General features: G+C 39.3%; 1 protein-coding gene and 1 long non-coding RNA gene across 7 annotated transcripts in view; one reads left to right on the forward strand and one right to left on the reverse strand.

Moving 5' to 3' along the window:
- Positions 1-443: 443 nt before the first annotated feature.
- LOC148364168 (uncharacterized) lies at positions 444-24,558 on the forward strand. Of its 3 annotated transcripts, none has more exons than XR_015850725.1 (3): positions 444-486; positions 23,976-24,137; positions 24,253-24,558. It is a non-coding gene; the product is annotated as an uncharacterized LOC148364168 (long non-coding RNA). The 3 variants fall into 3 exon arrangements; XR_015850724.1 differs by lacking the exon at positions 444-486 and adding an exon at positions 3,399-3,616; XR_015850723.1 differs by lacking the exon at positions 444-486 and adding an exon at positions 17,950-18,038.
- Positions 3,168-24,734, reverse strand: part of LOC148364169 (AMP deaminase 2-like) — a 36,825-nt gene continuing 15,258 nt past the window's right edge. For 3 of the 4 annotated variants that reach the window (XM_088338295.1, XM_088338294.1, XM_088338297.1), the window contains 17 exons: positions 19,854-19,984; positions 18,539-18,669; positions 16,133-16,201; positions 15,021-15,132; positions 14,740-14,926; positions 14,142-14,283; positions 13,985-14,074; positions 12,641-12,770; positions 12,336-12,530; positions 12,105-12,236; positions 11,804-11,967; positions 11,035-11,161; positions 10,813-10,976; positions 7,193-7,313; positions 6,888-7,061; positions 6,689-6,799; positions 3,168-3,688 (listed from right to left, as the gene is read on the reverse strand). In XM_088338295.1, the coding sequence (XP_088194421.1) occupies positions 3,470-3,688; positions 6,689-6,799; positions 6,888-7,061; positions 7,193-7,313; positions 10,813-10,976; positions 11,035-11,161; positions 11,804-11,967; positions 12,105-12,236; positions 12,336-12,530; positions 12,641-12,770; positions 13,985-14,074; positions 14,142-14,283; positions 14,740-14,926; positions 15,021-15,132; positions 16,133-16,201; positions 18,539-18,669; positions 19,854-19,984 (2,399 nt within the window). In that variant the 3' untranslated portion in view covers positions 3,168-3,469. Of the gene's footprint in view, positions 3,689-6,688; positions 6,800-6,887; positions 7,062-7,192; positions 7,314-10,812; positions 10,977-11,034; positions 11,162-11,803; positions 11,968-12,104; positions 12,237-12,335; positions 12,531-12,640; positions 12,771-13,984; positions 14,075-14,141; positions 14,284-14,739; positions 14,927-15,020; positions 15,133-16,132; positions 16,202-18,538; positions 18,670-19,853; positions 19,985-23,943; positions 24,377-24,734 lie in introns of those variants that run through there. The other variant, XM_088338296.1, reaches the window with a different exon arrangement.

Genomic DNA, 24,734 nt, shown 5'->3' on the forward strand with positions numbered 1-24,734 from the left:
TTCTAAAGGCGCCAAAGGTGAAGGGAATAGAGTGGCCAAGCATGTCTACAGATCTAAATCCAAAAGAACATCTTTGGGGGATCGTCAAGCGAACGGCGGAGAAGCACAAGATCTCAATCTTAGTCATAATATCATGGAGAAGTGGAAGAGCATTCCAGTGGTAATTTGTGAGGCTCTGGTGAAATCCATGGCCAGGAGGACTAAGGTAGCCACACTAAATATTGAACTCACTTTTTACCAGGGGTTACGCTACTAATGACTATATTTTGAGTTTTTGAAGGAGGAACATTTTTTGGACTGCTTTATAAGCTTTACACGGACTACCTTTCATTGTGTCAAAGCGATGTCTCTTCTTGGTTGTTCAATTAAACATAATGATTGAATCTGCAAAAATGTGAGGGGTGTACTCACTTTTGTGACATAGTGTATACACGCAGTGCGTTGCCCTGGTTACCAAAAGCACCCAAAGTAAGACAACACTGACAGGTGAGGTGATCTTTACTTTGGAAATTGTAATGGTACGTGAGAATGAGTAGTCGTCTGTGTGTGTAGCAGTGTGAGGGAGTATAGTACTTTCTCAAAGAGAGTATAACGGGATGTGTGAAAGTCAACAACATGTGTGAGGTAGTAAAATGTGTATAGAAGCATGGTAGTGGATAGTAGAGATTATATAAGTGTCTGAATGACAGTATAATAGTGTGTGTTAGTGTAGTAGCGCTTGTGCATAAAGAGGACTGCGTCTGAATGAGAGTATACTTGTGCGTGTGTTGGGAGTATGTGAGAGCTAGTAGGATTGACTCCTCAAACGGCATTTCATACATTTAATTAGCTAAGCAGATAAATGAACTTTGATGAATATCGCCTAAAGAAATCTGCAGGATTCGATGTGGTGTACTTTTCACAAATGCCACACGGTGGCGCTAGAGGAGCTTAATGGAGGTGTGCGATTATATGACGTCAGATCATAACAGAAGGATTCTGTTGTGGAATTCCAAACATGTATAGTGGTGCCTTGAAATAGGGGAGAAAATAGTGTTGCGTTCATTGCAAATCAAAATTTGAAGTTAAAATACAAAATTCAAACTCCCCCGTTTTACAATCAAGACCAAACAGAATTATGTTCACGGCTCACGGATCCCTTAACCACCAGGGTGTCGTAGATGCACCACTTTCTGTGGTGTGTCTTGGGAAAGTACAGCCTGGCGGTGCCCAACTTTCTCCAAGCCAACTAGATATTAATCACTTTTTGGGAAAGGGTTTTGCTCCCCCACATAATACAGATAGTACTGGTTTTCATGTTTACCAGTAGCAGGAGAGGGCTCCTGATCTGATTCAGATACAGCACCTTTATCATCTGGTCGCCGTTGTTTTCCAGTGTGAAGCGTTATTCCTCTCAGAAATGAGCTGGACCGCCGCATTGACGGGCAGCAAACGGGCAGGGACATCTAATAATACTAATCTATGTGTATTCCTTAACCACTTGCTGTGGTGTGTCTTGGGCAAGTACAGCCTGGTGGTGCCCATTCCCCTAGAGGCCAACTAGATATACTAAATCGCTGGGGAAAAACTTTTGAGTATCATATTGTATAATACAGATGGCATGACTTGTGGCTTTCATATTTTTGTCGAAAAACAAACTTTGTGGTGATGATGTCACTTCTTTTTGCTTTTGTGACATAGTAAAGGCTATTTGTTTTTACTGTCACATTATTGTCGTACAAACGTTTTTTAAAGAGATAGTGTGTATAATTTGACCACTAGATGTCATCATATTGTGCAGTGAGACTAAAAACGAGTGCTACAAAGCACAAAAAAAGAATACAAACTATGGAGACTCAAAGTGACCATACAGCACGATTTTTTCTTATATTTTTTCTGCCCAGCTTTTTGTGAGGTTTTGTTTTTTTTGGTACACAAACAGGTAGCAAGATGGAGACAATTCTATAAAATTTCCTCTAGGTGGGGCTAAAGTTATGTAAAATGTATGCAAAATATTTTAGAAATTGCATTCATATGAAGGATTAACTCAGGGGTTGGTAAAGTTGCACGCTGCGTTGGGTCCAAAAATTAGGCAAAAGGGCCAGGAAGAAAAGACATTTTTTCTTTAAATTCACTGATACAGTCTCAAATACGGTTCCTGTGCAACACATAAGGGGAAAAGATCATGAAGGCCTGGCCATTATTTCTTACATTACATTGAGACAAAGATTTTAAAAAGGACAAAAAATGGAGATCTTATTAGAATAGCAGCAACAGAATATCTTGTTTTGTCTATAGATAAACCATTTAAATAGTTTTGAAAAACTCAGAAACAAGGCCAAGTGATAAGTTGAAAAATTCAAATGCAATATGGCTAACTGAGAAAGGTTTTTGTCATGAAAATTGATAAATAAAAAAAATACATGGTAAAAATAGTAGGTAAAAAAAATATAGCCTGCTATTTGAATGCTAGGGACAAGAGTTCACCAACTCGGCACATTTTCATTAGTAGGATTTTAACAAATCAGTTTATACGGTTCATACTTTTAAACACTTTTGTTTGGCAGGCCGCGTTTTTTTTTTTTTTTTTTAATGAATAAAGTTGTTTATTTTTACCAAATGTGGGCTCTAAATAATGCACACTATCCCTTTAAGTTTCTCTCAAGGCACCACTGTACTTGAATTGCATTAATGGGATGACAGGGTAAATATTTCAACAGAAGAGGGAAAAAAATGAGGCATGAAATTGAAGCACGAGTCCTTACAGAAGTCAATTACGGTCCTTACCATGACCCAGCATGGCGTGCATACAAACGGGCGATGACAGGATAGAAAAAGAAAATCGTCAAAAAGTTTTGGTGCTATAAACTAAAAGACTTTGTGGCCTAAACTTTTTGAGTGGTCGTGTATGCAAACTCTCGCTGGTTGGTGGGCAAGCTGTTTTACATGACAGCTTGATGTAAACACCTCGTTGAATCAACATGCAGGCATGCGCAAAAAAAAAAAAAAAAAAAAAAAAAGAGAATCTCATTGAGTTAAATACATGCTGCCACGGGCAATCAGTTCCACTCATTTCAACAGTCAATTTTAGATAATACTAGAAGAAGAGTGAACAAGGCACTGTGAGCATTTGACGCCTATGTACAGTGCTATGCATGCAAAGGAATCCTCAGAAGGATTTAGAGATGAGGAATGAGTGTGGAGGACGCTTTCATCATGGCCGAAGTGAGGTAAAGAATGCTCATTTGATATCAACACGAGGAGGCTTTTGCTTAGTGGAATGTTTGCAGGATTCTGCCGGAAAATTATAATTGGGCTCGTCGCTGTGCTATGAGCAGCCATCGTCCGAAATTACATACAAGACGAGGCGTTACAGTGAATATGTGATGGATGGATGGATAAATGAATAAGTGGATGGATGTCTAGTTCCTTACATCAACCTCAGGGGTCATGTGACGGCTGGTGTTTTTTTGTTTTGGTGCTGAGGAGTTCAGCGGCACCCCCCCACCAGTGGCCCCATGCAAAGAGAGTCTTCTTCACTGATGGTCTCCAGCTCTTCAGTGCGCACGGCGTGAGTGATGAGGTGCAGCTCCTCGGAGAGCGTCTCGCTGCGATACGCCACCCGGATGTCGGGGAGGTTGGTGCGGCGGATGTCGTTGCTCTCGGGGCCCTCTTTATAATAGCTGGGGCCCAGCCAATAGCTTTTGGCCTGGAGAGAGCAAAAGAGCCCACAAACATAAATTTTTAATACCTTTCACAAAAAAACCCTCAGTTTTGATTCTATTTGAAATATTTTTTTAATTTTACTTATTTAAAGTAAAATTTCAAAATGAAGTTGAATTAACGGAATTACGAGTACCCAGAGGGTTAAAAAAAAAAACAATTCATAAAATAATATTCTATTATTTGGATGTTGTGGATGATTTAGTTGTAATGTCAGTATTCACTACTGGAGAGAAGACTTGAGTTTAGTAGTATATATGCTGGATCTTTTACAGCACAATTGTACAATATGGCATGAACCGAGTTCAGGAGAAAATTCTGTGAAAGGCATGCAGAATAAATGTTGTGCCCCAATAGTATTATAAATGCAATATTTGGTCTTTCACTTCATGTTTGTTTAGTGTTCAGGAATGTTGTGCTGCCTTATTTTGGGTTTGGGCGATTGGGAGAAGTAAGCTTGTACAGTGTTAAGAAAAAATATCAACTGGAAATTCTTAACATTTCTGCATGAAGTCAATATCAATCATTAATAGGTTTTTGTAATTTACAAAGAATAGCATGCAAACAATGACAGGAAGTGGAGGAATTAGTAACTGAACTATCACATCTAATATTTTGTGGGCCACTACTCGGTAGAAATAACTTAATTCATACGCTTCCTGTTGCTGCAGTTCAGTCAGGCACATCGATCAGAAATAATCTTGGTCTATTCTTTACAAAACGGCAGTAGATCCCTCGCATTCCTTGGATGTTTGGCATGAATCGCTGTCTTGAGGTCATCTCAGTGGGATTCAAGTCACTCTAAATGTGTATTTTGTTCTTCTGAAACCATTCTGAAAGTTGGTTTACTCCTGTGTTTTTGATCTTTGTTTTGTTCCAGCATCCCCCCATTTCTTAGCTTCAACTGTCTGACAGACAGCTTCAGGTTTTCCTGCAAAACTTTTGAATTCATTTTTCTATTAATGATTGGAAGTTGTCCAGGCTCTGAGGTAGTAAACAACACCAAACAATGATGCACCATACACCATGCTTCACAGCGTAGATGAGGTATTGATGTTGGTGAGCTGTTCCATTTTTCCTCTACAAAATATTTGAGGTTCTCCCAAACAATTCAACTTCCCTTTCATCAGTCCCCAATAGTTATTGTCCTAACGTCTGTGGTGTGTCCAAGTGTTTTTTATGAACATTAAATGGGCAACAATGTTTCTTAGACAGCATTGGCCTCCTCTGTGGAATTCTTCCATGAACAACATTACTGGCCAATAGGAGAGAAGCAACAGTGCCAAACGCTCTACACTTGTAGACAGTTGATTGATGAACATCTAGACTTTTAGAAATGGTTTAGCATCTTTTCCCACCTTTATGCAAATCTCGATCACGGGTATATATACAGCTCTTCCGACCTAGCCAAGGTGCACATCAGGAAATACTTTCAATCAAGGCAATTATTACCAGGTCGGTTTTATAGCGGACATGGCAGCTTTAGGTTCTCCTCAGTGATTGGGCACACACCTGACATTATTTGTTTTGTAGAAATTGGTTTCAATAGCTTATTAAGTCTCCTTAAGCAAAGGCTTCAGTTCCTTATCCCTCCCCCTTCTGTCATTGTTTGCATGCTATCCTCACGATAATTTGAAAATCAATAAATAGGTGGTTCCAGTTAAAGCAGACACTGTTTTAGCACTACTGTGCTATTTTGACTAGGATCGGATCACATTTGATGTTGATTTTATGCAGAAATTTGATAATTTACAAAAGGTGCAGACACACTTTCTATACCACAGTACGCGTATTGTTATTTGTTAGCTTCAAGCATAAGAAAATTGACATTTTCCATTTTTGTTGCACAATAGTAAATCAAAAATGAAATATACAATACTTTATATACAATATTTTGGTCTGTTTATATATATATATATATATATATATATAAGTATATATATTTACATTTAAAAATGGACTTATTTTTGTATCATCATTATGTATTACAATCAGTGAAAACTGTAGATGTACCGTATTTTCACACCAATAAGGCGCACACAAAAGTCCCAGATTTCATTTAAAATGTGAGCCACGTCCCATCACACAGTGCGCCTTTTTCGGGATTCGCGAAAATATGAACTGTGGGCATCGCCACTAAACGTTTGAAACATGGTCGTTGCCCCTATCATTTATAAACAAACGTGTGTACTAGAGTTGTTTTGATTCTCAGTATGCCCAAAATAGCCAAGAGGCACGTTTATGAAGCCCAATTTAAAACTATTGACTACGCTGATGAACACGGAAAACGGGCAGCCGTGAGGGAACTCAAGATTAATGAATCGATGGCTGGAAAACGGAGGAAGTTGAAAAACGAGCTCCAACAGGTAGAGAATACACAACTTACCGTCTGCGGATGTAAAGAAACTTGAGCACTGGATCATTGAGCAAGGACCAAGTGGCGGAAGTGTTTCCACGGTCACCATTTGACTAAAAACAACGACGCAAGCGGAGGAGATAAAGATTGAAGAGTTTCAAGGGGGACCGTCTTGGTGCTTTTCTGTTCGGACTGTCATTCGATCGGTTTCAAAAGCCGATATGATTCTCAAAGGGCCACTTGGCACGGAAAGTGACTCGGAAAATTAAGCATTGGGGCAGCTTTTTATGTCCAAGATGGACTTTGCGTAAAAATGTAAGTACCAAACTGTTTGGTACTTTTTTACAGTTTCCTTGTATTATGGCGTTTTACTTTTTGATGAATACTTAATAAACCGCAATCAAACTCAGTATTGTTCCCGGGGGATTTGTTTTTGACATGCACACTTGTTGTTAAAGGCGGTCGAGCGAGACTCGCTCCTAATAGGCCAGTGCACCATATGAGCAGACAAATACAACTTGAACAAAGGAGATTGTGCCCGTTAAAACAGTGCACCCAATGGGTGTGAAAATACGGTATGTGTAAAATAATAATAATCAACTTGCATGAAATTTGAAAAAAAATATTTACCTTATGTGAGAAGCCGCTCATGAGAACACTGTTTCTTGCGAGCTCACACATGTCACAGGAGCTCAATTTCCACACTTGAGTCGCAATACTGTATTCCTCCATGAGAGGCTCCTGGACACACACAAGGACACACACAGACATTTAACTATTTATTTCGCAAAGGGTATTCATAAAGCAAATGACGCAACCTTGCACCGACCTTGGTGAAGTGGAACTGGAGGGGGTCGTCTGTGGACAGGGACACCACGAGGCCTCTTGACAGGTACTCGGGAAGTGGATTGCGATGGTAGCTCAGGAACAGGCTGTTGTTGCTCAGGGGGGACATGGCGATGCCGATCTGGGCCAGGTAGTATAAATACTGCAGCACAGGAGCCTGGGAGGGAAATTACATTTGCAAAAAAAGAAGGGAGACTATAAATATTGGCCAATTTAAATGAGTCTGGCCAATTCATAGGTTGAGCTCGATATTACGATTCCACATATTGATATAGGAGCAGTGCTAACCTTTCTGAGCAACAGACCATGGGAGATGTTCTCAGAGAGCATAAAACCTGACACGAGGTGGTGGATTGGCCCTGCCTCCCCGCAGTGAGGTCGCAGCACAAACGTATGAAAGCCTCGCCTCCTGTTTAGGACAAATGCTGTTAAAAGGAAGGTGTAATATCTGACCAATAGATGTCACTGTCTTGTGTCGTGCAACCGAAAAACGAGCGCTACAAAGCTCAAGGAAGGATTCAAATAAGTGAGCAAACCACACCGAACCGCAAAGCAAAGCTTTGTTGCCTGTTGTCTCAGTCGGCTTGCTTTTCGTGTATACTGTTTACTGTATGAAAATGCAACACTGGACTCTTCAGGATTACGTGTGAAATCTAATACACGGTTGAGACCAGTAGCTCATCCTTTTTGACATATGCTGTCTTATTTTTCTTATTTCAAGACTATTCTATGATTTATTATCTTATTTCAATAGTACAACAGAAAAAAACTTCCTTAAAATGAGCAAAATCTTCCATTAAAACGTAAGGTAGATTTTGTTTGCCATTACTTAAAAGGAGCAAAATGATTGTTCTTAATTGCACTAGTTTATTGTGTAGTGCAACCAAAAACAAGTGCTAAAAAGCACAAGGAAGAATACAAACTATGGATACTCACGTTTTGGGTTTAGTTTTTTTACTGGATGAAAGTTTCACACTGTCCCTTTAAGAGTATTTTCAAAACATCTACGTTTATATAAAACAAGTGTCACAAAAAACAAAGAAGAATGCAAACAAAGTGACCAAACCATTTTTTTTGCACAGCCTCAAAAGGTTTTTTTTTGTTTTTGAGGGTAGCAGCAATCATGTCAGCTTCCTCTGAGAGAGCCTCATATTACGTAAAATAAACAAAAAATTCTCAACCTACAAGTATTTAAAAAATGCATGTTAATGTGATACTTTAAATATTTTTGCTTCTTTTTGGAATCAATATTGTTTTATCAATTGATGAAGTAGTTTACCACTAGAAGGCTCTAAATATTTAATAAGTTTATACGTTTTATTGGACACCTGCAAAGGCCATAGCATAGGATACCACTTTGTTATTTTGACTGTTATACCTCACTGCTTGTTATTTTGTCTATTATGCACTGTTTACTTCAGTGTCACTGGCCAATCATGTTGCTGTTCTTAATTCCCACACCTTTTGAACGCATCTGCTTTTGTAACGCATTAGATTTAATAAAAAGTTGGGGCTTGTGGAGGACCTGTTAGAACAGGAAGGTATTCCTTATTTGAGGGTTTGGATTTGAATATCTGCAAAGGAATGAGTACATCAGTACTTCTGTACAGAAGGGAGGAATATCAGGATTTCCCGGGTTATCCGAACATTACGGCATGATCTGGCAGAAGGATCTCCATGTTATCTTGGTTGATTTTGTCAATCCCTTTGGCTTGTTGGTCTGCCTTCAACTTCTTCCACATCCCTGACACCATCAAAGCCCTGGTAAAATCCTTCTTTCAGGAAGCACAGTTCTGCTTCACCATATCTGACTTTACCACCTCCTGGCAGTGTTTGAAGGTAGGCATCATGGTGAGATGCACCATCTCACCCCTGGCATGCACAATGGCAATGGAGGTCATTATCCGTGCTTCAAAGTGGGTGGTAGGTGGCCAGCAAATTGACTCTGGCCAGCGCCTCCACTTACTCAGAGCTAACATGGATGCCATGACAACAGTGACCACCACTATCCCATGCACCAGGAGGCTTCTCAGAAAACATGAAGGGAAAATCAGTTGGGCCCGTATGAAGATAAAACCATCCAAATCTTGAAGCATCTCAGTTGTGAAGGGGGTGTTTTCAGATTTGAAATTCTTCATCAGTGATGACTCAATCCCAACAGTGTCTGAGCAGCCTGTAAAGACCCTTGGCAGGTGGTATGATGCGAGCTCGAAGGACAAAGAACGGATGCAACAACAGCACAAGGACATCAGCAGTGGCTAACAGTCCATCGACAACACCCAACTGCCTGGGGAGCTAAAGGCCTGGTCCCTGCAGCTTGGACTCCTACCTCGAATGTTGTGGCCCCTCGCAGTTTATGAGGTCCCAATCTCAACTGTGGATTGTTGGAAAGGGGAGTCACAGGATACATCAAAAAGTGCATCCTCAAGCTTTCCCTCACCCGTCTCACAGAAGAATTAAAGATAAATCAACAAGTGCATCCTCAAGCTTCCCCTTACCAGTCCCACAGAGTAATTCAAGTGTGCAAAAACAAGTGATGACACCATGTCCAGCAAGGAAAAGGAAGCTTTGGGTTAAGAGCCATCTGCCCGGCTTGGAGTAAGGGCACAGCAACTGAACGAAGAGGGATGGTTTGAAGGATGTACGCCGCCAGGAGGGACCTGCCAGATGGGCCAAAGAAGTTTCTCTGGGCAAACAGGGTCCCGTGGACGAGATAGAACAATGTGTAGTTGAGGAACATCAGCTGGAGGGACATGTGGGTCATGGAAGCAAGGCAGTTAAGCTTTATCATCAGAGCTACATATGACATCCTTCCAACAGCAGCTAATCTTCACCAGGGGTTTGGTGAAGACCGGGTGTGTGCCCATTGTCCCTTGCCAGCCATCCTTAGGCACATTCTCACAGGGCACAAACCTAGCCTCACCCACGGGTGTTACACGTGGCGCCACAACATGGTCCTAAAGACCCTTGCGTCCACCCTGGAAGACGAGCGAGTAACCAGCAACTCCCTACCACTACCACCAGGCAACTGCCTTTGTCCATGAAGGGGCTCTGGTAACAAAGGGCAGCTCCATACCAACTGAGCAACGCCAGCTATGGGGCTGGCTGATCTTGGGACGGCAGCTTGCATTTCCTTCAGAGATCGCCATTACCACCCTGAGGCCGGACTTTGTGCTGTGGTCGCCTTTAAGAAAAAAGGCCTTCATCATTAAGCTAACAGTACCTTGGAAGGACTCAGTGGATGAGGCTTTCGAGAGAAAACGCCTACGCTATGCCGAGCTTGCAGCTGAAGCACAACACCGTGGGTGGAACAGTGAGGTCTGACCTGGGAATTCGGGGCCTAAAGCCTGCGTAAACCCATTAAAGCGGCATCATAGGCCGCAGAACAAAGCAACCAGTGGCTGTTAATCAGATGGAAAGGCCCTGGTTGGGGCTCCAAGTAACAAGTAAGGAGGTATGCGGTCTGCTTTGGCTTGACTCAGGAAAAGGACATCCCTACCATGCATAGTCCCATGAGAAATTTGCTGCCCAACAAAGCAACTTTCATGAAGGATTAGGACTGACGAAAGCTTGAGGCTGTTTACCCTGTGGCTGGCCACCCCTGGTGAGGTCGTCTAGTGTTGTGGCCGGAACGCTCAGTGACCCAGGGTGGCACTACTGATGATGCGTCCAAACTACAGCCATCCACCATTAACCACCAATACAACACTCTCAAGTATGTGCCAGTACAGGGAATTTACATATATCCTGTGTTCTATAAATTTGTCCCTCTCCTATCCTCCTTGCAAGTTCAAAATACAGTGATATCTCCTCTCCTTATTTGAAGTCTTTCCTGAACTCTAACTTTATATTTAGAAGACAATGTCCCTTTGAATATCTTTTAACCACAATATGGCAGTAAACATCACCTGCGCAGGTGGTTCAGAACGGTCATGTTGGCGTAGGTGTAGTAGAGGTAGTAGGAGTAGGGAGGGTTGTCTTCCTCGTTCCAATTAGCCGGCAGAGGACTGTCCAAATTGAAAATGTGGTGTTCGGGTTTAGACTCGTCATCCACGCTGTCGAAGCCCACAACCTGCAAAACGGACGTGTTTAGAAGGGCAGACCCAAGTGGTTTTGGAAGGGACTCTCACATGCTCCAGAAAGAGATGCAGCTCTGGATGACTTTGGGGGTCAATGGTGGCTTCAAATAGCGGCAAGAAGATGTTCTCAAGCATTTCTTGGAAATTGGCCAGTTGCTTCTTGGTGTGATACACGTCACTGTGGGCAAAATGTAGGAATTTGTTAAAAGAAGATCCTTTGCGATAAATTTAATTCTACAAAGAGTTATATTTTAATCATGCACTGCATGTAAAATTGTAAAAAAATATGTGATTATGTATTTTTGATAATTATTCAAATCAATATAGTTTTTTTTTTCCGAATTATTTTTTATCAACACTAGAGTCTGCTAAATAATACACATTCACCTTAGATCTACGGCAAATATCTGCACTACTGTTATTGGCAAGTTGCAAACGGTGAGATCTGTGTCATATCATACAAATTGCAACCCAATTACTATTTCTTAGCGCTAAAGAACCACTACAGCAAGTGTGCCAACAAATCAGGAAAGTCGCATAAGTGTAGTATCGAAAGGGGATCAGCTGAGAGACTAGCATCAGTGAAGCTAACAGCATTAGCATAAGCAACACTGGAGCATTATCATTTAAAGGCATTTAACCTAATCATGTTCTCCTGCCGGTAATGCTAGCAGTGATTAGAGGCGCTAACTGTGTTAGCAAATATTACACTGGAACACCCACGCACGTATTGAGTGTTCCTAATAACAATTCTTCCTTTGTTATTATTCAGGTGACAATTTTTTATTTTTTTTTCCTCTGAACTTCAAGCATTACTCACAACAGACGGGGCACCTGAACAAGCCAGCGCACATTGTCTGAATACACGCGATGCTTGACAGCCCACTTGGCCAGCTTGATCCATTCGTCCCGGGAGCGACCATAGATGGACAGCCGTAGCTCAGAGTTCTGGTACTTGCTTTCCTCAAGGTCCGACATCACCTCCTAAGCAGACAAAATTAGCAATTCAGTTTGTAAATTTGTGCTGATAGCGTGAACACATTTAAAGTTTAAAAGGCCTAGAAGCCCAAATTAACTGAATCCTATATGTCAAATTGGTAGCGGATGAGCTCTTTGCAAACCTTGACTATGTGTGCAAAGTATTTTCCTTCAACGTGGTTGTCAGTTTTGATAAATATCTCTCTAAGAATAGACTCTCCGATTGGGTTGTATTTGGCGTTGAACTTATCGAAGCGATGAAATGTGTTTCGGTCCTGTCAAAAACAAAACCAGGAAAAAATACAGGTTTGCTAGTTACATTGATAATTTTGCCACACAGTTCAATATTTATCCTCCTTGCTTCAGTTTCTCACCGCATGCATGTCAAGCGTGTCCACGCTTAAGTCAAATGCCGTTAGGTTCATGGTCTCAAACACCTCTTTGAGGGTTTGACCCCTGCCCTGTTCGACGTGAACAATCTCCTCGGGGTATTTCTTCATGGCCCTCTTGATGAAGCGTAATAGGTGCTTCTGGTTCATGCAGGACGAAGCATGTATGTGTGTGTCGACCTGAAGTCACACAGAATATTTCAAAATGTAAATGACAATTTTTTTAAAAATCGCAGAAAATCATCAGTCAAGGTAGAGTTCTCATTTTTGTTCTATTCATTGGAGCTTACTTTGCGTATGTTGTAGAAGTCTCTGTGAGGAACTTTTTTCTGAGCTGCAAGCTCCTTCATCTCATTTAGAAGGATGTGCATTTGATATTTGGAGCTTAAATACTGTAGGCGGCGGTAGCAAAACGATTTACTGGAACATACGGAGAACAAAATTATTAATTGAAAGATGACTCATCTGTTATTCTTTTAACAGGTAAGAAACCACATCTGGCACAGGCGTCATATTCTAGATCTCATTTATACTCATAATGTGGATCGATTGCCTCTATTCAAAAATGCGATTTGAAAATAGGCCCGTCGGTACATTTTATTCCTTATTTCTCATACTGGCTGGAGTAGGGTGATAACTTGTAGTGTAGCCAATATTATTACAGGTGTGAATATTTGATTTAATAGAGCATGTTAATCACATATATAAAAAAAGTGCAAAAATTTAGATCTTTAAAACACCACCATAAAAGTAATAAATGAGTTATGTATTTTAGGCGTTCTTCTTCTATAGGTATGTCCTTTTCACAGAGCAATAACAGCACTGGTAATCCATTTTTGACTTGTCAACATATCAAGTGATACTTGTTAATAAAAGGTACCACATTTTCATAGCAAAGAACATAGAGCAATTTGATTGGGTGAAGGATAGGGATGGGCGGAGCTATACACATTGGGAGCGCACACTTCTTTTCCCAGCGCCGTCTGCACTAAAGGTAAATACTTTGAGATCCTTGTTTGCAGTATTTTATAACATTTTTGAAAAAAAAAACTTGTTTTGAAACCATTACTAAGAACAAAAATGAGCCTCAACACTCTTAAGTAACTGCGGGAAGGAGACAATTCTTAAGTGGTATATCTATTTTATATGTGACTAAGGCTCTGGCATATTTATTATTTCATACATTTTTATCACAGCATCTAACGTCACGCAGTGAAATAAAAAGTGCTGAAAAATTTGTTTTTTTCTGGAGAGTGGGTTTAGCTGTGTTGTTGAATTGTATCATAAAATATATGTTGTGGCTTTCCAAACTAATAATAATAATACACATATACACGCACACACATATATATATACATATATATACACACATATATATATATATATATATATATATATATATATATATATATATATTTGTGCTTTAAGGCCTTTGATTCATTCGTTTTTAAAAAAGAGATAATATTCGGGAAACATCTATACATCCCAACATAGCATTTTGGGGTCATTTTTTATTCTTCAAATTTGTAGTTCCTGATTATAAAATACTGTCACCAGTTCAAGCATGACAAGAGAAGGACGGTATAATTAAGTTACAGTTAGTCCAAATTCATAAAAAAATTAACAATACTTACACAGGTCCATTAATGATGAGAGCCATCATTACATTCATATCTGCTATATATTCTTTTAGATCTGGATAGGGAAGGTCTAATAGGGTACTTCTACAAAGAAAATCATATATGTTAATGGATGACACAAGGACCATTTAAATACAATTTTCACACTTACCTGTCCATGGTGGTTTTCTTGGTATAAACATGCATTACTCCATCTACCATCTTACATGCATAACCCGTATCTGAAGGTAGACATTTGGGGTCGAGATTGTCGTAAGGGTGTGTTTCGGACACAGGTGGGTGGACGGGTGCATCTGCAAAAAAAGAAAAAAAAGTTGTGCGTTACTGCAATCCGGACAGAGTAATCTAATTTAAATAATTGTAGGCAAAAACGAAGTGGCTATTTTAAGATTTTTCCATTTTAGCTCAATTGGGGTGGTGTTGTCTAAAGGAAATGAAATAAAAATGTATTTGTTGGGAACATAAGTGGTCATGTTGTCTGATAAATCCAGATTGACCATAACAAGATCAGGTCAGATGATTTTTAAATGAGCAGCTCTATTGCAGAATGAAAAAAAAACCTCTCATCATTGAGAATGTTTTCATTTTTTAGTGTAATGTGAAGAGGACTAAATAAATTCAATTTTGTCACCAACCCAAATTGCACCTGGTTTACGATGACATTCCATAAGCGTATCAAAACAATGCCGCACCGGTCTAATAAAATATAAAAGCCTGTGACACAAACACTTCTGAATTGAAATCTGTACCAGCATCGACGGGGGTCTCTGAGAATTTGTCATAAATCCCCAAATCTAGCAGCTTCAAGCCGAGTTCCTGCAAAGCGTGAGCTGTGGTCTTGCAAAAGGACTGCAAGGATCTGTTTATGTACTTCTCCCGAATGAACAAAGCCTTCACCACACACTTGGCGGCATCCACCAGGTCAGTGAAGGGAACCTTAAAGCATGGCAAATAAATATTCAAGTGAGCAGTGTTAACCTTGTAGTGATGTTCTTTTTCTTTCCTGCAAACACAAAAGAGACGTTCTCACCCCACATTTTTCTTCTCCGGAAATTGAAACCCGCTGATACTCTCTCTCCATTGATGTTTCCCGCTCGTGAATGCCATTATCAACAGCATCAATACTCTTCTCCTTCATTAACCTTAATAGTGGCAGAGATGGGACAGTTATGAGTTTATAACCAAATCAGCAGACATATAACACTGCATAAAGATGAACACATTTCTGACACTGTTTATTTTTTCAGTATCATATTATATATCATTCAGTCATCCAAACATTCCTATTTGGTAAGAGGCGATCAATGGCATTAACAAAAATACCTCCAAAGAGCTTTGAAGCAAAGCACTAACAAAACAATAACAAAAAGATTGGTCATTAGCAAAAGCCTGTGCATTTTCAATTGACATCTTCAATTGACAACCTAATTAAAATGGCTTTTTTGAAAAAAAAAATAAAAAAAAATAAATAAAAAAACATACGGGATATTGCCCATCTCATACTTTTATCATGATAAAAATATTAGAGGAATACAACATAAAATTGTAGCAAAAAGGTTGATTTCCTCTTAAAGACATTTTTGGTGAAATATCTCATGGCATGTACTTGAAAATAATAGGATTTGCAATCCCACGTGTTACTCAAAATTATTATTTATTGCAGTGATTTTCAACCACTGTGCCGCGACGCACTAGTTTGCCGTGAGAAACTATCCAATGTAACTTTTTAAAATTTATAATTTTATAAAACATTTATGAATCATGAATCAAATATGTCTTTGTCAAGTGTCTGTGCTGTAAAAACGGTGGGTATTATAAATGATATTGTAATTTAACATACTTTTCAGTGTCATTTTATAACATTTTTGGTTAGTGGTGTGGCGCAATTTCTTTCCAATGTAAAAAACATGCCCTGAAAAACACTGATCTATTGTATGAAACTAACAGATTTTTATATAGTTTTGCCTTTGTCGCTACCAAGGAAGAACAAAGATACAATACATTACTGGAAGTAAATAATAACTTTCAGGGATGATAAATCAAAATCAATCACATCTGATGATCTCTGCCACACAACAGTGGGGAGACACTGATCCATTAAAATCAGAGAGGAAATCACAAAGGGAAGCTGCGCACACTCACTCGAAGTCTGCAGCACTGTCGATTTTCATGAAGTCCTGTTTGGCGCGGAGCAAGATCTCGGGCTCGAGCCTTGGAGTGAGAGGCAGCAGAGCAGTGAAGCACGTAGTAAAGGGCGGCGAGGGACAGGGGGAGATTAGAGGTTAAGCACAGTTACCCACAAGTCAACAATGCTGTGCGCTCTACACCGACACACCCACACAAAAGCATTTTAGCATTAACTAATCAAGGTGACTGTCAGAGACACCAAAATTGTCAGATTAGAGGTACTGATGAAAATAGCAGCAACCCTTGTGTGGCCTGTCTGTGTGTCCAAGCAAGCATAGCCAAACTCTCGTCTGCCATGTCAAAGATAGCAAATACACTGGTACCTCTTATACAAGCACCTCAAAACACGAAAATTTCGATATACAGTGATACCGCTACCTACGAATATTTCTTCATACAAAAGTTTCGAGTTGTGAAGTACCTTAACAGCAAAATTTTGCCTCTAGTTACAAAGGCGTTTTGAGGATACAAAGTCAAAGATGCCGTAAAGTACGCGTTGCTATTAGCCACCCCTGGAGTTTCCAGAACGTAAAAAAACTGGCAGCATGTATTCCAGCATGCTCTTCGTATTATCATCACGGTTCAGAGTTCAGAGACGGGGAAGAGGAGGAGCTCCAACAAGATGGCGCGGAGGAAGACATTTTAGAAACATTATATGAAGTCTCGGAATTTGTGGAAAGGAATCACCCAAAGAAAGGGTTGACAAGTGGGGCTATCGCTCATTATGATGGCTGCCTCACGCATTTCTGACGGATTGGCAAAAGCAGACATCATTGGAACAGTTTTTCAAGAAACGCCATTCAGAAAGGTAAATTAATATATTTATTATTTACTTTATTCTTTATTTTTTTACATTATGTGCCTCTCGTTTTATGTTTATTATGCTGTAATCAAATTCTAACATGTATTTATTTCATGTTCTGATGCTCTTTTATGAGTTATCCGAAAATATCATACTGTACTTTTGCGGAGCGTGGGAAGGTTTAGTGCATTTACGTTTAAAATGCGTCTCTACTTACGAAGTTTTCGGGTTACGAAGCTACTCACAGAACGAATTCAGTTGGAAAGTAGACATACCGCGGCGGAACAAAAATACAGGTCACGAGCAGTCCCAGAGGTTACCACTAGAGACCTTTCAATTTTTTTTTCCTCGGAGAAAAATTGTTATAAGGCGTACACAATTTGAAATAATGATTTAAAAAAAAAAAAACGTACAAAATATGGGGCAACGTGTAGGTTGATGGTAAGTGGTCATGATAAACTTGCATTCAATGTCATTAATACCATTTTATTTATCTTATTACGGTATTTGTATTATTATTTTATGGGAGGCATGGCAGCGGAGTGGTTAGCGCATCCATGGCACAGTTTTGAGGTCAAGGGTTCAAATCCAGCTACCAGCCTTCCTGTGCAGGGTTTGCATGTTCTCCCCGTGCTTGCGCAGGTCTCCTCCAGGCACTTCGATTTCCTCCCACATTCCAAAAACATGCATGTCGGATCAATTGACCGGTCCAAATTGTCCCTAGGTGTGAATGAGCAAGTGAGTTGTCTGTCTCTGAGTGCCTGGAGACTGGCTGGCAGCCGGTTGAGGGTGTCCCCACACTACCGCCCGAAAGGTTGGGCACCAGCACCCTTTCAACACTACTGAATGTATTGATCCAATCTGCAACCTCAGTGGAAATGTTTAAATCTAAGCTTAAAACACACTTCTATAGCATATGAATAACCTATATTTTATGTTGACAATGTCTGTGTATTATTTGCCCTCATGTAGGTTTTAGATCAGGGGATGGTGTCATGGGATCAAGAGATCGCATTTCGAATCCCGGCTCCTCCGTGTTACATGTCGAAGTGTCCTTGGGTAAGACACTGAAACCCTAATACCCCCAATAAGCAGGTTAGCGCCTTAGATGGCTGCAGGGCCGCTATTGGGAAATGTGAAGCACACTGTAAAGCGCTTTGGGAAGTCTTGACTTGAAAAGCGCTATATAAATGCAGATCATTTCATTTTCATTTTATTTCATAATAGTCTGTAGTTTGCAATAGTCTTTGATCTGTGCAGCCCTTTGAGACTCTTTGTGATTAAGGGTTATACAAATAAACATGACATGACTTGACTTGACATGACATGTATTTTCTATGTTTTATTACTATTAGAATGTGTTTATAGTGATCAGGAATATGTTTTTTTATAGCTTTTTAGGGTTCACTTTGTTGCTTTTGGGAGATCGAGAACAGGCCAATTAGTTCATATTGGGGAAATCAGCTTTTTCCACGCGCAATTCAAGCTAGGAGCACGATCTTAGAACGAATTAAGCTCGTATGAAAAGGTACTACTGTATGCAACTTTTTGTTCCTCACCTTATGTCCTGGCTGATCTGCCTCTCGAGACGGTGCCGGCGCTCCTCCAGCTGCTCGATGGGGCTTTCCTCCGGGAACTCATAGGGTGCACTGCGCATCTCGCTTTCTGCCATGCTGCGCGTGAACAGCTCCTGACGTCAGTATCAAAAACATAAGCCTCAACGCCTGGAACATTTGAGGCTGAGTTTCGGAGTAAAGACAAAAACGGACCAAGACATCTGCCAAGGATGAATCATTTATCGTTTGGAAAGTCAATGTGGCAGATAGCCTAAGAACTCTGAGTTCATGTGACATCTAGATGTGGAATTTTGGGATTGTATAATATTTTTCGTGTAGAACACAAAATGTCCCTCCACATATCATGTTTTGCAAAAGACTTTGTGAAAAATCTATAAATCTGAGATATGCTTGCATGCATAACCGAGGGTAAAACTATGCTTTCCATACCAATGACGGCTATAGACATAAGGGATTGTTTTAAACAGCAATGGGAAAAAAAAAATCATGTTTGAAAAAAGGTTTTAACATCAGTAACTTATTTTCAATATTATTTTCTCTTTTATGACCAGTATATTACATTTGTACTAATTATTTTACTTATTGAACAGGGAAAAATACATAATTATTAAAATCAAACATTCAATACACTTTATTTTTTTACTTCATCATATAGAACTATAAAAATATACCTATAAAATGATTATTATGAATAGAAAGTTATTATTAAAGTATTTGATATATATAAAATGATCAAAACAATCTTATGCCATAAATGTGAGGATGTTTTTTTTTTGTTTGTTTTTTTGCAGTGAGTGCAATGTTCTATTAAAATTACAGTTTTTAGGGGCCAAATTTTAAAGTTCATATTATATTTTTTATTTTAACAGAGACTACTGAATATTTTACCTCAAAGAAAACAGTACAAAATTTAATGTTATTATGTTTCACTTTTTATTGAATGTCTAATCACGATTTTCATCAACCCGTGGGCTAGCAGAATTTTATTAAGGTTTTGTGTATATCAACTGAATCAAATCATCACAAATTCATGCATGTTAATTACGAGTTTCTAATTACCATCGAGTTCATAGTGTATAGACTTTATTACTATAACATAAGAAAAAATGACTTTATATAATAATGATTACTTTGGCTAAACGAAAACATTTTCAGGAAATTAATTGTCAACCTAATCTCAATTTGATTTATAATCCTCATGACAACTAATTTCCTGTCATTAAAAAAAAACATTAGGAACAATATAGGATCATTTTCCAAAAGATACAAAGAAACCCATAAATGAACACAGCCTGACCTCTGCAATTTCTTTGAATTTTTCTTCCATGGAGGTGCGTAGGTCAACCGGGAATTGCTTCTGAGTGACAGGCGTTCCAGGTAGGGAGCGCTGGGCCTTGAGGGATTTGGACCCCGATACACCACACAGATCTGAAAGCAAACAGGTTTAGGTTAGAGTTTTATCAGCACAACTTGTTTGTCAGAGCTAAAATATTTGACATTACTTCCCCAAAAAAAAGAATTATAAACGCATTATTCTGATGGACCAATTAAATAATAAGTGCGAGTGTGTGAGTTGCATCTCCAATGTTTTAGTCAGTGAGTGTACATAATATTATGTGTTAATAATGCCTAGATACACATGAACAATATGCAGTGTGTTCCAGACCATGGTAAAATTGCAAACCCAGGTATAAAACAACTTGAAAAGCTAAAAAAAAAGAAGACATTGTTAAAGAATTTAACAGCAGGCTAAAAAAATCATGGCCATAACAGGAAAAGTATACACTTGTGACTTGACAAAGATTCCAGTAAGTGTAAGATTGTTAACTGTTCTTTTAGTGAAACTGCATTATGGAAAAAATAACCCTTAGATGTTGGGGGTAAGGAATACAACACTGCTTCCTAAAATTACGTTAGATCTTTTAGTTTCCACTCAATCTAAATGTGCAGCGAACGAAAAGATTCTTAAAATGACACTGTGTAATATTTCAACAGTAGATGTCGCTGTATCGTATAGAGCAACATAAAACAAGTGCTACAAAGTACAAGGATGAGTACAAACTATGAAGAATCAAATTGACCCAACTGCATCATTTCCCCCCCCTTTTTTTGTCTAGCTTTTCACAAAGTTTGTTTTTTGCGGGTACCCGTTGCAGCAAAATCGTGGACAATCATGTCAGCTCCCTCTCGTTGGGCCTCATGTTATGAAATAAATGTCTTAACAGAGTATTTTAAAAATGCATGTTTTTACAATAGTTAATGTATTTTTGCCTATTGTTTAAATTAAATCGTTTTTTTTTAATTGACAAGGTTCAGGAGGTGCTAGGTGATACAAAATGTACCTTTAAAAAATGGTACTCTTTATTTACAAATAATTAAACAATACCACCATATAGATGAATATCAAAAATATAGAAATGTATTCTTTGTTTTTATTTAAATATGCCAAAGTTTAAAAATGTACTCAGATAAGGGGTAATTGACTGTCAAGAATTTTGACAATAGGTTGCGTAACGAAATAAAGTTTATAGCTATTGGTTAGGGAAGATAGCATAGCTTTAAAGAATCCCCAAGGGGGAAAGCTGCTTTGTAGGAGCTGAGAATCATTGCTATCTAGCATGGAAATCCGAATGAAGAGTCATAAACGTCACTCATTCATGAAATGTACTAAGCTGTACAAGCACCTGAGCCTGACAAAGGAGTTTTCCGTTATCTACATATGCTGCTAACAGATGGCAGCGCCCACTTCAGACAAGTGCAAACACAAAGGAAGAGACGACCTATAACAAGCAACTTTAAAGAAATAAATGTTGCTTTCAGATGTTTACTCTGTCCTCAGTCATGAACTTTCAAAGTAGCATATGAAACAGATGAGTAGAGGACAGCAACGCCGTAAAACATGTCAACACACACATCGTCTTCCTCAGTTTAGCAAGCAGTAATCCCCCAGCCTGTCCGCCACAGATGACTCTTAATCCAGCAACCCTGAAACTATTTCTCTCGATCACATCATGTGACTGGACCTGGGGGGTGGCAGATCAGTCCCAGTAACATGGGTGCAATGAAAAATTCAACTTGGTTTTTGAGCTGATGAAGTGGACCAAATGTCAAAACAGTTTTTCACAGCTTGAGTTGGACAAAGACGTATTTTGGTTTACAAAAAGGCGAATGCGCGATGCTCTTCTTGGCTTTGGTCTTGTTTGGGGTGCCTCCACAGAGAATGCTTTCATTTATTCCGAAGAGTCCATGTCCTAACAGAGATGCTTCTTTGGCCGTGTGAATGTGTTGCTAGGAATTGAAAAAGCTTCTCACCTCAAAAATGTTGTTTGTGACAGTTTATTTTTTAACACAAACAAAATACTCCAGCCGGTAGCTTCCCCTTCCTCGTTGTATTCAAACCGGTAAGCCACGACGACCATTTTTAGCAGTGGTGGTTTTTCTATTTGTTTGCTCAGGCAACGATGACACCACAGTTGAAAACCCGCAATGTATCCATGATAAAGTCAGGTTAAAACTGTTCTAAACCTTAACATAAACACTTACACTACATGTTATGAAAAAGTGTTCAAACCTTTGACAAGGAATGTGTGGCATCAACTTTTTAGTCACACATTGTTCAGCCAAAATACGCAATAAAACACATTTTGATTACCATAAATAGTCTTAGCAAATAAACAAAGAGTTTTCGTGACAAGGAATCCCACTAATCTCAATTTTCCACCAGAGTTGTGATTGGCCTTTGGCTACTGATTCAATCAATGCTTATCAGAAGTGGGACTATTGCTCTATGGCTATTTTGAGAACGCCAGAGTGACATTAAAACGTAGTGGATCTCGTTCATGTGCATGAGCAGCTTTTATCAAAAACTCGAATGAGAAAGACTGAGTCATTCGAGGAAACAAGAGCTTGGAGCATTTAACGAGCTATGCAAGCAATTATAGTGACACAGAGCCAAAAACAAAAAGCATGGCAGTAATGTTTTGTTCTGCATGTGACTATAGGAAAAATATTCCAAATGACACATCCCCTGTGCTGTACTTTGGACTGTTCTATAGTTTCATTCAAATAGTATTCAACACAATTTTAAACAAGTCAAATTACTTCTGACTATGATCGCAGAAGAAGTGAGGGGTGACAAATTGGCCAAGAAAGACAAAAACTCCAGAATTTGAAGTTGACATTTCTTGCTGATTCATGAGTGAATCACAAATCTTTAACTCTGCTTGAAGTAGTGAGGAAGTTAATTCACAAAATTTTTAAAACATAAATTTGAGTACTTTTCTGATGATCTTTTTTCACATTAGAAAATAATTTTAAAAAACTATTGAGAATGAGAATTATTTTTTTAATTATACAACGCTTAAACTGTTACAATTATTCTTACAATAACTCTTATTACTACTATGATTACAAGTATTTATCTTATTTTACTACAATATAACTTGTTTTTCAGGTAAAATGAGAAAATAAATCTTTAAAAAGATCTAAATGATCTGATATAATGTTGTAGAGTATCTTTCTAAATTCTATCATTATTCTTAAAGTAAGAAATATTTTAAACAAAAAATTGGGGGGTATATTTGGCTAAGTTAGTTACTTACACTAAAATGTGAATTAATATTTTTGAAAATATTGATTTACATATATTATTACATTGTTCACATTTTTCCTAAACACACTGAAAAGGACTTTTTAAAGTGAAGGAACCAAAGATGAGAATAAACCTCCATTTTGAATCACCCGTGAGTCCAGACTTGTTTGCAAACTGGATTTCTTAGCAGCGCTGATGGCATTTGACTCATTGTCAGAGTTGTCACAGCTTCTTGAGGAAACCGCATGCCACAGACCACTGCACGTCATACTTTGCCAGAAAATATCAACACAGAATTACAAGCTGCTCACACAAAAATACTGGCTCTCAAAACACTAATCAGGCTTCTCTGTGCTCTAAAGACAATGATGTCAACATTGAAGCTGAACAACTGCGCCAAGCATACTCTTGCAGAGTATGAGCTGCAGCCTGCTCATTATGCCCTGAAGTGATTAAGCCACTGGGGGGAGAGTACAGCAGCAGCAGCAGCAGATGCCCTGAATGTTCAGATGCAATAAACAGAAGCCCATCAGGCTTTGCTAAGATCAGCATCATAGCAACAGAGCAGCCTAGCAAACACATGACGCAGCCGCCTACTTCCATATGTCCTTTCTCGTGAAGAAAATGGGCTGTCAGCAGGTTACAAGAGTTTCCCAACAGCTCAAGCGGGGATTGTGTAATGTCCCTCGGTTGATGAGAACCTTAAGTGCCGGTCATAAAGAAGGTGCTGAAACTTGGAGAAAGAGCATTCGCATCGTTGCACCAGTCATCGTCAACGAGTGTTACGTTGCAATACCTGCTCAGCCCCGACTTGTCCCGTTTCCACAGTTCCCGTCGCAGTGGCCTGGAGTGAGTTCCCGGCGGATGCTGGGACGTTTCGCTAGGCCTGGGACAGTAGACGTACCCTCCCCCGCTACCCCGGTGAACGAGAATGACAGCAAAGATAGAGCGAGAGCCAGAGGAGGGACGGGATATTATCCCTCTTAGAATGTAAGAATCTTTAGTGCCAGGTTTGCACAATGTCCCCTTTCTATTCCCTTTTGGCTTCTCTTGCTATGATGTCAGTATGGTGGTGATCTTGTCCCCCCCCTCCACCTTTTTCCAGGCTGAGCAGCTTCTCTCGCTTTCTCTTCCTCTCTGTGTGCCTCTCAAGCTGCTTCCTGGATTTCACCGGTTGGTAGAGCAGAAACAGCAAAGACCTCAAGTGACCGGATTTAAATACTGGGCTGGAACAAACCACATGTCAAAAAAGGGAGAAGAGGAGGGACTGGGGCAAACCACCCAAGCTCCTATTATGCTTTAAAATGGAGGAGGCCACACCCACTTTCCTTTTGCCCTGCCTCCTCTGCTTCCTTGAAAACAAATCGGCCTACTGAAATGTGATTGCATAGCTTTTTATATGGGATATGGGGTCAATACATAAGTGGTGTGAAATGTTTGCAAAAAAATAATTAAAGTATCTTCAACTTACCTGCACTTTTGTTGTACCAGATTCTTTTTCTTCGATGTGATGTAAAAACACTTATTACAGATCAAATTAATTTGATTTTAAATATCATTAAGGAGGCAATCAACAAACCCATGAAT

This window comes from Urocampus carinirostris, chromosome 6 (assembly GCF_059441175.1).
Source record: "Urocampus carinirostris isolate Australia breed hairy pipefish chromosome 6, RoL_Ucar_1.0, whole genome shotgun sequence".
NCBI lineage: Eukaryota > Metazoa > Chordata > Actinopteri > Syngnathiformes > Syngnathidae > Urocampus > Urocampus carinirostris.